Source organism: Aegilops tauschii, chromosome 6 (genome assembly GCF_002575655.3).
Source record: "Aegilops tauschii subsp. strangulata cultivar AL8/78 chromosome 6, Aet v6.0, whole genome shotgun sequence".
Classification (NCBI taxonomy): Eukaryota; Viridiplantae; Streptophyta; class Magnoliopsida; order Poales; family Poaceae; genus Aegilops; species Aegilops tauschii.
Window position 1 is genome coordinate 422,070,800 of NC_053040.3, and position 17,628 is coordinate 422,088,427.

The window sequence follows — 17,628 nt, forward strand, 5'->3', positions numbered from 1 at the left end:
CATCTGGAGGGGGTCAATCTTCATCAACATCTTCACCAACACCATCTCCTCTCAAACCCTAGTTCATCTCTTGTATCCAATTCTTGTCTCTAAGTCTGGGATTGGTACCTGTAGGTTGCTAGTACTGTTGATTACTCCTTGTAGTTGATGCTAGTTGGTTTATTGGCGGAAGATCATATGTTCAGATCTATTATGCATATTAATACCCCTCTGATTATGAACATGAATATGCTTTGTGAGTAGTTACGTTTGTTCCTGGGGACATGGGAGAAGTCTTGCTATTAGTAGTCATGTGAATTTGTTATTCATTCGATATTTTGATGGGATGCATGTTGTCTATCCTCTAGTGGTGTTATGTGAACGTCGACTACATGACACTTCACCATTGTTTGGGCCTAGAGGAAGGCATTGGGAAGTAATAAGTAGATGATGGGTTGCTAGAGTGATAGAAGCTTAAACCCTAGTTCATGCGTTGCTTCGTAAGGGGCTGATTTGGATCCATATGTTTCATGCTATGGTTAGGCTTACCTTAATACTTATTTTGTAGTTGCGGATGCTTGCAATATGAGTTAATCATAAGTGGGATGCTTGTCCAAGTAAGGACAACACCCAAGCACCGGTCCACCCACATATCAAATTATCAAAGTACCGAACGCGAATCATATGAACGTGATGAAAACTAGCTTGACGATAATTCCCATGTGTCCTCGGGAGCGTTTTCCTTCATATAAGAAATTGTCCAGGCTTTTCCTTTGCTACAAAAAGGATTGGGCCACCTTGCCGCACTTTATTTACTCTTGTTACTTGTTACCCGTTACAATTTCTCTTATCACAAAACTATCTTTACCTACAATTTCAGTGCTTGTAGAGAATACCTTGCTGAAAACCGCTTGTCATTTCCTTCTGCTCCTCGTTGGGCTCGACACTCTTACTTATCGAAAGGACTACGATAGATCCCCTATACTTGTGGGTCATCACAGCCCTCAGCCAATCCACCGCCGGAAACCATGATGATGGGAATCGGAAAAATCGCAACCTCACCGGAAAGTCGCTAAGACACCTGCCCCATGGTGGGCGCCAACTGTCGTGGTTCTAAGTCTGACAGTAGAATAGGGGGTACGTAAGAGGAGGCAAGATCCTAGCTACGATGAGGTTGTGCACGCTAGATTTACGAGTTCTAGCCCTTCTCAGAAGAAGTAAAAGCCCTACGTCTCGATGCCCGGAGGCGGTCGACTGGATTATGTGTGAAGTTACAGGGGGTGAGAACCCTTGTGCCAGTGGAGGTGGGTGGCTTATATAGAGTGCGCCAGGACCCCAGCCAACCCACGTTACAAGAGGTTCAATGTACATAAAGGGGAGACGTTACTGGTAACGCCAATGATAAAGGCATATAAATGATCGTTAAGACTACGGAGTGAACGCCTGACCGTTGCCATCCTGGGTGACTTTAGATCTTCTGTACTCCGAGTGATTTCTGATGTGGTCGAGTGAGTATATCCTGGTCGAATGGAATTGGGTTATCCGAGTGAAATGCTTCTGGTCGAGTGGGTTGCACTCTGAGGTGATTGCAATTGGTAGATGTTGCTGTGCTTTGAATGTCTTTAACTCTTAGGGCAGTGTCCTTGGGAAGGGTGTTTAGGTCAGACCCATTACCCTACCCTAGGTACATGCCATCGTCATGTGGACCGGTCGTCGTCCACACTCCCCACTCCACCCCGCTGCCTCCTCGAAATCCGACACCCCCAAACCGTAGCCTCGAACTCGGCGGCCGGCCGCCTCGCAGCCATGGGGCTATGGAACCACGGCCGCAAGGGGAAGGACGACCGCGAGGCTGGCTCCTCCTCGGGACGCCGTCGCGGCCCCGTGAAAGAGGAGGGCGCATCGCCACCGCGTCGGGCCCCCGCGCCTGCCCCATTCACCATCGGCCCTAGGGCCGCCAGCGAGCGCGACCGGCAGTACATCAACGCGGATGTATGCCGGCGCTATTGGGAGACGAGGACGCCAGTCCCGTGGAGCGACGTCCACCTCCCCAACAACTGGCACCTCTCCGCCGACCGGGTCCCGATCCCGCCGGTCCCGATGAGCGGCCGTGCGCGCCTCGATGAGATCGTGCGCCGCCGCCGCCTCCTCCCCGACGACCTCTACTACGACGATAGGTATGCCCCCGACTCCGTGCTCTGGGACACATGGCTACAGGACGAGCACGACGTGCGACGCGCCTCTTACTTCGCCGGCACAGCGTTGGGGCCGCGGCGGCCACGTCGGGAGGTGCGCGGGCGTACGTGGGTGTGCGGCCTCACGCCCACGCCGTCGCCTTCCCCATCTCCGTCGCCACCTCCACCTCCTCGCATGACAGCGGAGGAGGAGGCCCGGCTCATGCAACGTGTCATGGAGGACTCCATGAACACGCACGATGAGCGCCAATGGCCGGGCCTCGAGGAGACGATGGCCCTCTCTGCGGCCGGCGACGTCGCCATCCCCGAGCTGGAGATGGTGATGGCCGAGGAGGTGATGGAGGAGGAGCCGGTGGCCGCGTTCCACCCGGGCCTGGTGGGCCAGCAGTGGAGCTGGTCGTGCACGGCTCCAGAGATGGCCGACGCCGTGGGGGGCGTGAACTGGTGCCCCACGCCGCCGCGGTCACCGGAGCGGGACGTGTCGCCACGGGAGGAGGTAATGCAGGCACCTCCCGCCTTCCAGCCCGCCCCGCGTACCACGGACTGCCAGCCCACCTCTGGACGCCGCCGGATTACGTCCACCTCGTCAGCAACGACGACGACACCGGCGGCCACTGAAGACGGCGACGGGCACGGCATCGACGGGCACGGCATGAGTGCGCGGGCGGCGTTTTTTTATTTTGTTTTTATGTTAATTATGGCAATGTGAACCGTGAAACTGGGCCGTTTTGTGGTCGTGAACCCTAACTTATGTTTTATGTTTTTTTATTTGCTTTTTTTAGGCATTTTATTTAAGTTTTCTGTTTTTTTAATCACGTCCAACACGGACATGATTTGAGATGCGGCCACGCGTTGGGCGCATCCACGACCTAATGGACAAAAGTGGACACGTGTCAATCCATTGCCGTTCTAAAGGGACGAAATCCGGTCAAACCGGACGTACGTTTAGGGTGCGGTGGAGTTGGGCTTAACCAGTAGACCTGTCGGTTCAGCGATGTGATCACATCCATGCAGCGCAGCAGGACAGGGGGGACGTGTTGCGCTCCTGTGCGCGGCGATCGAACGGCGCTCTTCATTAAATACACATCTCTTCTCTTCTGATCTGTGTCGCAGACCGTCCGAGGGCCCGTGAGTCTCTCCCACAGGCTCCCGGACTCGTTGCTCGCTTTGCAGGCAGCTTATTTATAGGCGCTCGCTCAACCTCAGACGCACGGACACAGGTAGACACACGCCTTCTATCTGCTCTAGCTATACGGCCGATCTCGCGTTGCCCATCGGGCGCTAGCTTGTCTTCCTCCTCCCCCCTCTAGAGCCGTCAGGTGAGAGCACGTCCTATGGGTGACGATGAAGAAATCATCCAAGGTCTCGCATGTGGGGATGAGGTGCTCCTGTTTGTGTAGCCAAGGATGACTTGCCGGCCCCTTCTCCAGTCGAGGTCGGCAAGTTTTCTTTGGCTACATGATAGCCTCGTTCTCTCATGCAAGACCTTAGATGGTGTACGCAGTTTTGCTTGTGGATGGATTAGCAGCAGAGGGCGGCATCATATACTCTCTCCGTTCACTATTACTCCACCGTTCCGTATAAGATGTTTTAACTCTTTTTAGATATATAGATATGTTTTAGCGTGTTTATTCACTCGTTTTAGTCATTTTTAATACAAACCCTGAAAAGAAAGAGTGATGCATCCTCGTCTGCTTACCAGATAATGAGCTATTTTCAGGATTTAGCAGTGCGTACTAACTGCGGGTTGATGATGAAGATAAGTATATGACCTATATTCCTCCGAGAAAAAGTCTACGGCGATAGCCCGTGCTACTATAATGAAATGATAGTGCCTTCCTTTTTGTGTGCTTTCCTCTTGTAGTAAGCCGATCGAGCGTGTAATCCATATTAAATATTCTAATAGTGAATTCATCAAAAGATCGACATAGAAGCCGGCCGCTGGCATTTCATACTCCCCGTTTCTGTCTTCAAACATGAACTAACTAATAATTATGCCCCAGCTATGCAGCGCGTCCCTAGTCTAGATTACTTAGGCTTTTGGCACAAGTAAACATGCATATGATCAGCTGGGGCCTATATACGTGCGATGTGCTTCTGACTTCGGCAGGCATTAGCTAGGAATGCAATGCAACACCGTCGTGTAGAATACTGTCGTTTGTTTCTTTGCAGTTTTGTCAAGCATGTGGATGCACTAGGGTTCCACGGAATTCCTTTGCGTTGTAACCTTAGCTATGCACGTGCAAGCTGGAACGCAACCAAGCATAAACGCCGAACAATCAAGTTTCTGAGGAGGTCCTCTAACTAACTTGCGATCAGAATTATATACTACTCCCTGTGTCCCGATTTGTCGTAAAACTGGATAAAAATAGATTTATGTAAAATTAAAATACGTCTAGATACGAAAATGCCAAACGGAGACCGAGCTTCATGGAGTCCTTTATTTGAAAACTTTAAAATTCAAACTTTTTAGTTTCAAAAAATTCTGAAAATAAATACATATATACCTATATGCATAATGTACATGCATGCAAATTTTCAGGTCGAAATACATTAAAATGTGAGCTACACAAAAAAACAAATTTGGGGCCTTTTAGCATATGCACTGTTCATCTATAAAGTCCATGATTTTTTTTACAGCTCGCAATTCAGGTATTTCATCCTAAAAAATTTCACACATACACTTTACATCCTTGCATACATGTGTATTTTTTTAGAATTTTTTGAAACTGAAATTTATGAATTTTGAATTATTAAAAATAAAGGGCTCCATAGAGCTCGGTCTTCAAAATGCCCTACTCGTCTAGATACATTCATTTTCACGACAAGTAATTCTGGACGAAGGAGTACTAGCTAACTCGTACGATGCATTTCTAAGTTAAATTCACATGGTATATTAGTTGGGTGTACAATTGCAAAACTTAACTAGGTCAGCTGACTTCTATAAAAGTAATAATGCTTATGCTAATAATTGCATGATTGTTTTTAAATGGTCCAGCTATATGTAAGTTGCCTGAAAATTTATTTTGGGTAAATCGATTTTTTTTGGGCATTTGATTAAGATCAACATCCGTCCTTGTTTATTCTTCCTCCATCTTTCTTCCTCCTCCAACTGTTCCTTCTCCCACAAAATCCACTTAGACAAACCGTGAGTTTGGTCAACTAACATTTATCTATTGTGTTTTTCAACCGAGCAATATAACTTCTTTTAGTTTGATGCACACCCGTTCTCGTTCATATCGGTCGGCGAGCCGGAGACACTATGGCACTGCAAGAGGCGAGCTTTGCCCATGCTAGAGACCACGAATACAACCCTGATGGAGGCAAGACACTCTTGGAGCTGGATCAACTGTTGTTCCGGATGTACGTGCACCAATTGAGATGAGGTGGATTCGAGGTGAGATGATGACTTAGTTTTGTAAAAATTGTGCGGGGAGAGGGGACCCCCTATATCGGTGCATTACTCAAAGAGTGACAACAAACTGGCAAGAGTTACTTCCTTCGTTCACAACTATAAGATGTTTTAGCTTTTTTTTTTCTGAATCGGTGTATGTAGAACATTTTAGTGTTTTTGTCCACTCGTTACAATCCATATTGAAATATGTAAAACCATCTTATATTTGTGAACATAGGTAGTACATGCTTGCACCAAGGCACGAGGAGAGGGCCTATCTCCAAAAAGTAGCCAACTGAAGATCTTTACTTCATTGAAACCTTGGAAGAGTGTATCGATGCCGCACCGTAGTCCTCTTGTCTTCATGCATAACAAGATTATATGCATCCTTCTAGAAGGTGGCCCCCTGGAGGAGCATATCGATGTCGAACTAGAGGGAGTGAGTGCGATTACGGTCACCAGATCAAGAAAGCACGAGACAAAAAAAATCCAGCGTTTATCGCACCAATAACGATGTACACATATGACGTTGTTACATAGCCTGAATATGTTTATTTATATCAGGCCGATGATAAAAATGTTCACATATCGGTTGTTGGAGATACTGAATTTATTTTTTATATCAACTAAATAATTGCCCATGTGCTGCAACGAGATAAAAATACTCTAGTATGTTAACATGTGATTTACCTGTCCATATTAATGTAACTATATAAATAGTTTATAAAATTTTACTCATGATTTACCTACCTAAATAAAAATCGCTTCTTTGATAAGAACTTTTCGGCTTACAAAATCTCTTATTGCCCACAGGTTGTTGAAGTATAATTTTATTTGATAAGTCAATAAAAGATGGGACATAGTAGAGATTTAAGTAACCCTCTCATGCATATTAAGAGGTTGTTTGGTTGATGTCCTAGACAGCGTGCCTGGCAAATTCGAGCGCCTGGCTCACGCCTGGGAAAGTGCAGCTTTTTGCCTGGCCAGACAAGCCTTGTTTGGCTTGGGACCATGCCTGGTGGTGAATAATGCGTGCCACATCAATGTATTTAGCTGTCTTTTCCTTCGCACATGCATGATTAATTAGATTCCCAGGCAGCACCCTAGCGTCCCTTCTCGGTTGCCTGGACCAGGCTAATGACGGTCTCCTACTTTCTAGACAGGCTAATGACGCATTGGGATTCTCAGGCCAGGCTAGCTTCAACTTATCCAGGCACCAACCAAACAGAGTATAGACAGATCTCAGGCAAGCTTCAGGCCAGACAAGTTTGCTCCAGGACAAGAACGAAACAACCCCTAATTGTCGCGCACGGAGGGAGTAGTAAAGATAGAGACTTGATATATTGATGGAAAAAAAATCAATTTAGTTGCAAGTCAGTAGCCTGAAAACACATTTTGAGTCGGTCGATTTCGGAAGGAAGAAGCGGCCGATAGAGGGAAGAAAGAAGTAGCCGACGACTTGCTGGAGAAAGTTATCTTGGTCTATCTTAGGGTGCGAGAAGACTCTTGTATCGATCTTAGGCCCGCAGACGACCCCATTATATATCTTAGGGGTGTGGGGGTGGTGCAGCTTCGCCGAGAAAAAATGCTCATCGTCGGGGTTAGAGGGATGGCCGTGGACGGCGATGGGGGCGGTTGAGGGGAGGGCAGGGCGGCAAGGCTGGCGCAGGAGTGCCTCCGTCCGCGGTCGGCGGCAGCTGGCGGTCCAGCGGGTGTTCCATGGGGTGGCTTGGGGAAGAAAATGAATAGGGAGAAGGTTGAAGAAGGGCACCTGACTGTTGGTTTTGCATCCGACGACCCAAATGAATGGGCTGACCCCAAAACAGTTTTCAGTCGATTTACTCTGGCCTATCCAAAAAATCCTCTTTTACATAATTCTATCGAAAACGATATCGGCAAGCATGACGAGCAACTTAAAACGATACAAACATACCTAAAGTTCACAACACCCGAAAGTCGAAACTTCTTCTCGGGTTCCCATAAGCTGAGTAGTGAAAATAGGCGAAACTGACCCTTTTTTGAAACTTCAACACAAAATGACCTCAATTTGAAAATATTTCAGAAATTGGTCCTTTCGCATAACACCCAGGGCTAGGGTAAAATGGACAAGACTGGCCCTTCTCTAAAACTTCAACACAAAATGATCCCAATTTGAAAATATTTCAGAAACTGGCCCTTTTGCATGACGTCCCGGGCAAGGACACCATGCTATTTGGGCATGCCGCCCTAGCCCGCGGCGCCATGCTACATGCCACTATCATGGCGCCTAGCCCGGAGCGTCATGCAAAAAGGGGCCAGCTTGTGATTTTTTTTAGATAGAGATCATTTTGTGTTGAAGTCTCAAAAAAGGCCCAGTTTCGTCTATTTTCACTGGGGCTAGGGCGTCATATGCTAGATAGCATGGCGCCCCGGGCTAGGGCGCCATGCTATTTGGCATCACGTCCTAACCCGGAGCGCCATGCTACACGTCGCTACCATGATACCCTAGCCTGGGGCGTCATGCAAAAAGGGACCAGTTTGTGAAATATTTTCAGATCAGGGTTATTTTATGTTGAAGTTTTAAAAAGGGGGTTTTATCATTTATGCCACCGGTTGTGTCCCACTATTCAGTTTTGCCACTAGGAATTTCAACCGCTCAAAAATGCCATCGCTTTGTTAGACACATGCTCAAAAATGCCACTGGACACCGTTATTGTGACTCAAATCTCTTTTGCCATGTTATAATGACATAAATACCTATGGACCAACATGCCAGCTCTCCCTCTATCTCACTACAATAAAGTGTGAGGCCTACTTGGTCCCAACAACGTTCTTATTTTCCTGTAAAATTATTCGCTTGGTTACTCCTGACAAGCGGGGCCACACTTATCATTGTGGGATAGGGAGAAACATGTGGGTCTAGGCTTATTTTTGTCATATAACATGGTCAACAGGTTTGACGTGAAAATAACAATGTCTAATGGCATTTTTTAGCAAACATCTAACGAAACATGACATTTTTTAATATCTAATGACATTTTTAACAAACATCTCACGAATCGATGGCATTTTTGAGTAGTTGTAAATTCTAATGATAAAACTGAGTAGTGAGACATAACTAGTGACATAAATAATAAAAACCCTAAAAAGAGACCAGTTTTGTTCATTTTCACCGCTCATCAATCATCAGCGCCCACAGCTTCTTGGATGCAGCCGGATGTGTCCCTTCGGCAATCGGAGGAGGTCTGGAACTCTGGATCGCCGCTCGTCAGCCTGCTGCAGCCAGCGGCGAGGCCAGTACAGGTACACCTTTTTCCTCCAGTAGTCCAGTGTCTACGTACGTAGCTGCTAGGCGCGCCTGCAGACGGCCGGTCTCGGGCAGCACCGGCCGGGCCATGCCGTGCACCGGCTGATGTGGAGTGCAGTCTGATCAGAACTGACCTGTGTGGCTAGCTATCTAGGTGACACGTCAAGGGACCGTGCTAGTAGACAGCACTGATGGTCTGCTGCTACTGTGCGTGCATACAGTACCGTGCATCCCGAATACTGTACACAAGAAGGTCCTCGTACGCACTTGTACGCGATGACCTTTTCGTATGGCAGTAAAAAATATTTTTTGAAAAGAAGGATATTCGTATGGCAGTAAATAGTACTCACTCCGTTCACAAGTATAAGATGTTCGAAAAAAATTCTAAATTAGATGCATATAGACACATCATGGTGTGTTTGTTTACACATTTCAGTTTGCATGTAGTTATTATATACTTGGGAATGGAGGGAGTAAATGTTACCCGTGGCCATGATGCCAAGAGGAGAATCGACAAAAAATAATATAAAGAGATTTGACCTAAAGCAGTAAGAGCAAGTATAATAGGTCCTAGTCAGCTGGCTATAACATCTTTCATGTCAGCAAAATATTAGCTGAAAGAGTGAGAAACGAAGAGAGAGAGCGCGCAGCCGGCGCTTCACGTATCACCCAACTACAGCTCAAGCTACGAGAAAGTAAAGCCAGCATGCAGCCGGCCTGCTAGCTAAAAGCGGGCGTCTTCTTCATACCTACGAATTATTTACGTTTCTATGCTCCACTTTGGATGTAAGCATTGAATGTTGTAGTCACTAATGTTTCTTGTATGAAGGCTCCAAATGATGTGGCATTGGTATAGAGCCGGCAGTTGGCTCTTCTATTAGCCATGCTCTAATGTCGTTATTTCAAGAGTTAAATCAAATCTAATCCTCTTAGACCTCTCTTAATTGAAATGTGTAATTATGAATAGGGTAAATACAAGATTAAGATGTGGCTTGCTATACCATACATTTAGTTTTGAAACCATGATTCTGCAATATGTGTATTTCGATGGTGCAAAAGAATTTAAGGTTCATAATGTCCATAGGATCATTGCGGGTGGAGATGAGCGTATCTTTAGCATATTGAAGATCAAATAGCCTCCATGGACCAAGTCTATAACCACAATGTGAATATGCCCCTCTCCCTTGCCTCCATCCGCATAGCAGGCACAATCTCCACCACCAAACTGAAAAATGAACATGGATAATGGGCCACCCTTGCGCACTCCCAAATGTTTTTTTAAAAGATCCTTTCACTCTTTGCTATTGATGGTAAATTGTTTCTCCAGCCCAGTTGCACCACACAATTCACCCGCTGAAAATAGACGTTCCTTTTGTGCATAACCTCCCAGGAAAATCCCATCTTACCATCCTCCCTAGAGAAATTAAACTTGTGAATGACCTTATGAAGCACGATGATCCCATAAAGAATGTTCACACCTCGGGTAAAGGAAAATGGTTTGGATGCACCACTCATTAAGAAACTGGTGAGAGAAATACTTTGGCAACGAAATCACAGATCATGTTCATCAGTACAATAGGTCGATAATGCCTAATCTAGTCTGCCTCAGGGACCATACGAATCGACTTTAGACTATCAAAGTTCAACGTCTTTCTTTTATATCCACTGCACCTCTCAAAAATACCTTCCAAAGCTAGAACACATGTTCCTCGAGGAGAAGCCAAAACTTCGAATAAAAGATTTCAACAACAATAACCTATCTACCCCTCAAGCCATACTAGCCTTGGTTGCCTTGATCGCTTCCTCAACCTCGGTGGTAGAGAAAGGGGTGGCATCGCTACATTGAGCGAGTCGCACACCCTCCTTTTGGATTCCCATGAATTATGCCTGATCAAGCCCCCTCCTCGATCGCATGACCCCGACAAGGTTCGGTGGAACAATTATATGGGTTGTTGGAACACCAACGCCTTAGATAGTACCCAATTATTGTCCCACGACAGGTGAATGACGCATCAATGTAGTGTGCCATTAGCCATGGCATGGAAGGGGGTGTTAGAGTCGATGGCCCCATAGTCGCTAGTAAAGTTCCTTGCATCTAATCTAAGGATGAACTATATTCAATCCTCCAACTAGTAGCGCCTGGCCCACTCTGCCACAGAGTTGTCTGATAAGTTTGCTTTCTCGTCAAGGTTGTCCGGCTCAACGAAAAGGTGGTCTTTCTTTCCTTGAGCTAACTACCAAGATAGGCGTCGCAACCCTAACGTATTGGTGGAGACCGCGAATAACGTTCCCACAAGTTCATTGAGTTGCACAGAGGCCCATATCTGAAAAGGGCATTTTATTCCCTAAGTGATTTTGATGTTGATGACAACACAATTTGCGGACTAACCGTGTGCTTCAGCTACACATGCATATTCGAATGTGGCACAAGACAGTTAGGTTTCCCTCTATAAGGAAAAGTGTGAAGATGACGATTTATTTTCTTTGGGTTGTAGGAAATCCGACTATTAAGAGGGAGTTTGCGTTGGAAGGTATGGGTAGAATCAAACACATACACGAGACCAAAGTTGCACCCACGTTACCTTCCCATGTTTTTCGAGTAGAGACTTAACTTCTTCCAATGTGCATGATGACTGCAACCTGGTAGTACACGCGGTAGTACCGCTCCCCAAGGGGGAGCATTACTTATGCTGACACTCCAGGTTGATAGTACCACGTACTAGCCCGGTAGTACTGCTCCCCAGCAGAGGGGCACTACCGGGGTAAGTACCGCACCTACTACCGCAGTGGGGCGATTCCCTACTGTTTTGACAATGGTACTAGAGCGAAAGTACCGACTATATATTTTAGCCGACACTACCTATTAGCCGGTTGTACCTCTTGGAGCATGTGTACTGCAACTATACAGCCCCTTGATCGGAAGTACCGCTCCCCTGTTGGAGAGGAACTACCAGGCCAAGTTCTGTACGAACTACCACAGTTGGCTAATTCCCCACTGTTTTTCCCACGGTACCAGGGCAGTACTCCTACAATAATAACGTCTATTTTTAATAGCAGATACTACCACTGTTCTAAGAGGCAGTACCTCTTACGTCGTCGCAATGTTGTTTGAAGGGACCAAGTGGTCGTACCGCTCTCCGGTGCAGAAGTACCATTTAGTGCAAAGATATGGATAATAGTTGGATTAGGGAGGGGGAGCTATATAAAGGAGGGTTGTTTCCTCCTTTGACCCACCTCTTGCCCCTCGATCTCTCCTCCATTGTTGCTCATAGCTTATTTTTGCCCGATCTCCCTCCCTAGCCACTCAAACTTGTTGATCTCCTAGGATTTGAGGGAGACGACCTAAGTCTACACTTACACCAAAGAAAATTTGATCCCTACTTTTTCTTGTGGATCTTGTTACTCTAGGGTGTTTGGGCATGCAGAAGGAAGATGCCACTTCAGAGCCACAATCCATTGCGGTGAAGCTTCGTGGTGTTGTTGGGAGCCTCCAATTGAGTTGTGGAGATTGCACCAACCTTGTTTGTAAAGGTTCCGGTTGCCGCCTCCATGGATACCGCATAGTGGAATCGTGGCACCTTGCATTGTGTGTGGGCGCGAGAGGAATAAGGTGATCCATTGTGGCGCTTGGTGGAAATCGTGCCGCCATGATGTCTACTATGCAACTTCTCTTCTTGTAGACTCTGCTGGGCCTCCAAACGAGGAGTTTTGCAGGACAGCAGCAAATTTCCCTCAAGTTAATGACCTAAGGTTTATCAATCTGTGAGAGGTGTAGGATGAAGATGGTCTCTCTCAAATAACCCTACAATCAAATACAAGAAATCTCTTGTGTCCCCAACACACCCAATACAATCGTTAATTGTATAGGTGCACTAGTTCGGCGAAGAGATGGTGATACAAGTATAGTATGGATAGTAGATATAGGTTTTTGTAGTCTGAACAAATAAAAACAGCAAGGTAACAAGTAACAAACAACGAGCAAAATGGTATATCAATGCTTAGAAACAAGGCCTAGGGTTCATACTTTAACTAGTGCAATCTCTCAACAGTGCTAACATAATTGAATCATATAACATTCCCTCAACGTGCGATAAAGAATCACTCCAAAGTTCTTATCAATAGCGGAGAACATAACATGAAATTGTTGTAGGTAGCGAACCACCTCAAAGTTATCTTTCCAATCAATCTATTGAGCCATCACTATAAGGGTCACAAACAGCCCTAGAGTTTGTACTACAATAACACCATATGATACGCATCAATGAACTCTAATGTCACCTAGATACTTCAATGTCACCACAAGTATCCATAAGTCAATTATTTGATATGCATCAAACAATTTCAGATTCATAATATTCAATCCAACACAAAGAACTTCAAAGATTACCCCAAAGTTTCTACCGGAGAAAGTAGGACGAAAACGTGTATGAACCTCCATTCCTAGATTACCCCAATGTCACCATGGAAATCCGCAAGGATTACCAAAACATATATCAAGTGAGTCAATAGAATACCCACGGGTATCCACATGCAAGACATACATAAGTGATCTCAAATCCAATATTCAATTCGATAATAATGAAACCTCAAAGGGCATGACTCAATACATCACAACAAAGATAGAGAGGGAAGAATACCATATGATCCAACAATATTAACAAAGCTCATGGTAAATCAAGATCGTGCCCTATCAAGGTCGCGCGCGCGCGCGCGCGCGAGAGAGAGAGAGAGAGAGAGAGAGAGAGAGAGAGAGAGAGAGAGAGAGAGAGAGAGAGAGAGAGAGAGAGATCAAGAACATAGCTACTGGTACATAGCCTCAGCCCCGGGGGTAACTACTCCCGCCTCATCATGGAATCAGCGGGATGATGAAGATGGTCTCTGGTGATGACTTCCCCCTTCCGGGAATGACAGAGCTCCGCATGATATCGCTTCGGAATAGAGGCTTGTGGCACCCAGGCTTGTGCCCCCTGGACACCTTCTGGCTCCCTCCTGAAGCTCCTGGGTCTCTTATTTTTCATAAAAGATCACCATAAATTTTCGTGGCATTTGGACTACGTTTGGTATGGATTTTCTGGAAAACCAAAAACATGCAGAAAACAACAACTGGCACTGGGCACTAGGTTAATAGGTTAGTTCATGAAAATCATCTAAAAGTGCACCAAAACCATATGAAATTGTTGTAAACATGACATGAATACTTGATAAATTATAGGTACGTTGGAGACGTATCACGCCACACCTCTCCAACGAAGATGCACCTCCCCCAAAGGAGGGAACTTTGGGAACTATATCATCGTCTCCACGTGCGGTTTATTATTTACTTTACTTACTTGTTGCAAGCTTATTTTAAATATTAATCTTTCTAGCTTGTTGTTGTTCTTGAGCTTGACATGTAAGTTATCCATCTAGTTGAATATCTAGATAACCTATCTTCTTGTTGCATCTCTTAAAATTGAGAAGGAAGTTCGAAAAATTGTTAGTCACCCATTCACCCCCTCTAGTCAACCATACTGATCCTTTCACCAATGTTGCCACAAGTTGATCAGGTCGCAAGATGATGATCGAAGCTCGTTTGCTCAAGCCATTGTTCCTTACATAAGAAACAACTGTTCTTATTCTAGGATGCCTCTCTAGAGTCCAACAATAGCGGTGAGTGATCGAAACCAAGATGAAGCTCGACACGGGAGCGAGCGAATCATGAACTGCAACATCCATTCACTCGAGACCAAAACCCTATCCAAGACGCGTCGAGCTGCTTGTTTGTCCATGTGACCCCCCCCCCCCCCCCCCCCCCCCAAATGATTTTTGCACAAGTTGAGATATGCAATATAGTTGTTGAACATGCTGTCAATGCCTCAAGGGCATAAGCAATGTTGAAACCTCTTATACTTGACACCATGAATGAGGTTAAAGTAAAACGCCAACCATTATCGGATGGGGTGATAACAAAACCTTTCTATGGAGTTCCGCAAGGAACTTTGTGGACCGAGAATTCTGCAACAATCCTTTCAATGATCACTTGAAGTGATGGCAACATAACATTCCCTTGTGAAGAACATGGTATTGTAGCCACGAGATAAATTGAAGAAGCGTGGTGACAACAACAATGGCTGATAGCCAGTGCCGTAGCTAGGAATTCTCCACGCCCCAGGCCAGCCTTTGAGTTACGGTGGGTACTGTAGCTACAGTATGATACTGTTGCTACAATCCTGGCCCGGGTAGCCTGGGGCTTATCTACGCCCCTGCTGATAGCTGAGGAATAAAACGCGATGGTGTATGATGCAACCAACAAACCTCACAAGGGAGGTGGAACATTATGCTAGGGAGGGAGGCGTTGATGATTATGGGTGGCATAAGAGTTGTTAGATTTGGATCCATTGTTTCAAATATGTTTGACTAAACCGAAACAGCACAACTTAATGTTAAATCTACTCTCTATGCACCTTTTTGGACTCTAAAAATAGACACGTGCAATATTTTGATGACATGGCCTGTTGAGTCCCAAGGGAAACAACAACACAAGAATTTAAGAATTGGATTTATAAATGCTCCACAAGAATTTTACAAGAATTTCATGACATGGAAGGTTTAGGCAAGACATTTTTCCCAAGAGGTTCCTCATATTATGTCCAACAAGATTATGGATTGTTCCATTTCATATGAATATCGGATGACTTCCGCAACATATTTCAATCTTCCGGAGTGCATATAAGTCATGTCAAATGAGACCGTCAAGCCGAAGAGGCCCTCGAATTGCAAGCATGTAAATAAGTCTGACCGCGTGTTGCACGAATATTGGTGTTAATCGATCTGTGATTTCGATTGGCATAGCAAGGAATGGCGTGCCTCCAATTCTAGTGGAGAATGTATATCTTACTTTGTACAAATGTATATTGCACAATTTGCCACTGAAGACTGAAGAGTACAAGCTTTTCACTCAACTTCAGCGGAGGAAGGCAAGCTGTTTTGCCAATCCATGCATATATACGCTTGGGTCTCACGGCTACTTGGCTTCCTCGAGCTCCCCCTCCATTCCCGCGTCCTCGAGCTCCCTCAGCCCTCCGACCCTCTGCTCGATCTCCTCAAGCAGCTCCTCCCTCAGCAGATCCCCCCTCGCGGTCGCTTCGATGTCCTCTTGCTGCAAATTCAGCATTGCAACTTAGCCACACATTTCTTCAGCACAACAATAGATTAATTTTGTGTCGACCGTTCGATTTGTCTGAATGTTCTTTCAGCTGAGTGGCAAAATAGAGGGAAGAGGCTGCATGCGTACCCGATCGTAGTACCAGTGCACCGTGCCATCACCCCCTTGCCCCCTGTAATGCTCGCTGTCGTAGAACGGATCCTGTCAATTCATACAACAAGTGCCGCGTCACGAACACGATCTAAGAAGATGATTAATTTCAACAACTCTGGAGATCACTGGTGGAGACTGGGGATTGCCGTTCTTGCCTTCATGGACGCGAAAAAGCAGACGCCCCAGACCGTGAACATGGCGTAGAACGTGTCTACCCGAACAAAAAGATGAACAAAAACGACGTAAGTTTCAGACATAACCGAAGCTGCATCCGTGCAAGAAGCACAGACAGAAGTCTCACAGAAGCTCTTGATGGCCGTGTCGCTGAGATGCCAGATGGACTTGGTGACAACCCAGTCCCTCTGGTTGTCGACGTGCTCCACCATCGTCACCATCAGCGGCACCACGTCCAGCGGGAACGCCCTCGCCTTCAGCGCGTCGCCCCTCCTCCCGGCTGGCCCCTGCACTACGCGCGCAGTCGCGGGGCAGCTGCCGCCGTGTAGGCCGCCGCTTCTACCGGACGGCAGAGCGGAGCAGTGGGAGTGTGGCTTCAGCAACGACGACGCCATTGCTGCTGGGTTGCTAGGTAGCGAGTGAGTTTGCCGCTGGGGCGAGCTGACGGGAGCCGCTTGTAGGGTGGAACATTTTTTTTGGGTGGATAAGGTTTGCGGTGCTTTGGGCGGCCAGGTATTTTTCCTCCAGCGTATTCACAAACATTTTCTTTTTTGAAACGAGGCAAAAGACTTGCCATTTTCATTGATTAAGAAGGAGTGAGAATTGCCCGGTTAATTGACGGAAAACCGAGCTAAAACCGATACAATCCAACCCATATAACATGGGTACCACCGGCCAACCTGGCCACCGACATGGGATCACAGAGCTACAACAGCTGCACCAAAACCATGACGGCACATGCCAACAGAAGGCCACACGCGCGAACAACTGACAGCTCCGACTCTGACGACGATCATCACAAGGGAATATGCAGGACTTGCGCCGACCGTGCCCGCCGTAGCAACCAACGGGCACCTCGGACACGCCGGGAAGATCCGACTACCAAAGCCCGAGCCGCGACCAAAGCTCCTCGACGCCATCATCGTTGCCAAACAGAAATCCGCACCCCGAAATGGCCGCCTCAGCAAACTACACGACGAAGATGCCGCAAACCACGCGGCAAAGATGCCGCAACCCACGCGGCGAAGATGCCGCCATCCACTGGTATCCAGGTTGTGGCCGGCTCCGAGACGATGCCCCCAAGGAGGAAGAAGACGTGAAGGCGTCTTCATCGCCCGATCTCAAAGATCTGAGGTTTCCCTCCGAAGCCAAGGCCGCGGGAAGGGGGGAAGAGCACCACACAACAACAACGCTTCCAAGAAAGAGCACGACGCCCACGGGCGTCGCCGTCGCCAGATCCGGCAGAGGCCGGACATAGGATTTCTCCCGGAGATGCTCAACCACCACCTGCCCGCATCAACGC

The 17,628-nt window shown here is 46.7% G+C and overlaps 1 protein-coding gene across 1 annotated transcript; it reads right to left on the minus strand.

Annotated features, from left to right (window-relative positions):
* Positions 1 to 15,649: 15,649 nt before the first annotated feature.
* Positions 15,650 to 16,823, minus strand: LOC109757450 (photosynthetic NDH subunit of subcomplex B 4, chloroplastic). Its single transcript, XM_020316274.4, has 4 exons — positions 16,453 to 16,823; positions 16,307 to 16,362; positions 16,128 to 16,199; positions 15,650 to 15,992 (listed from the first exon to the last, which is right to left on the minus strand). Exons 1-4 carry the CDS (start codon positions 16,718 to 16,720, stop codon positions 15,858 to 15,860), a joined length of 531 nt encoding a protein of 176 aa, XP_020171863.1. The 5' UTR covers positions 16,721 to 16,823; the 3' UTR covers positions 15,650 to 15,857.
* Between the last annotated feature and the right edge of the window lie 805 nt (positions 16,824 to 17,628).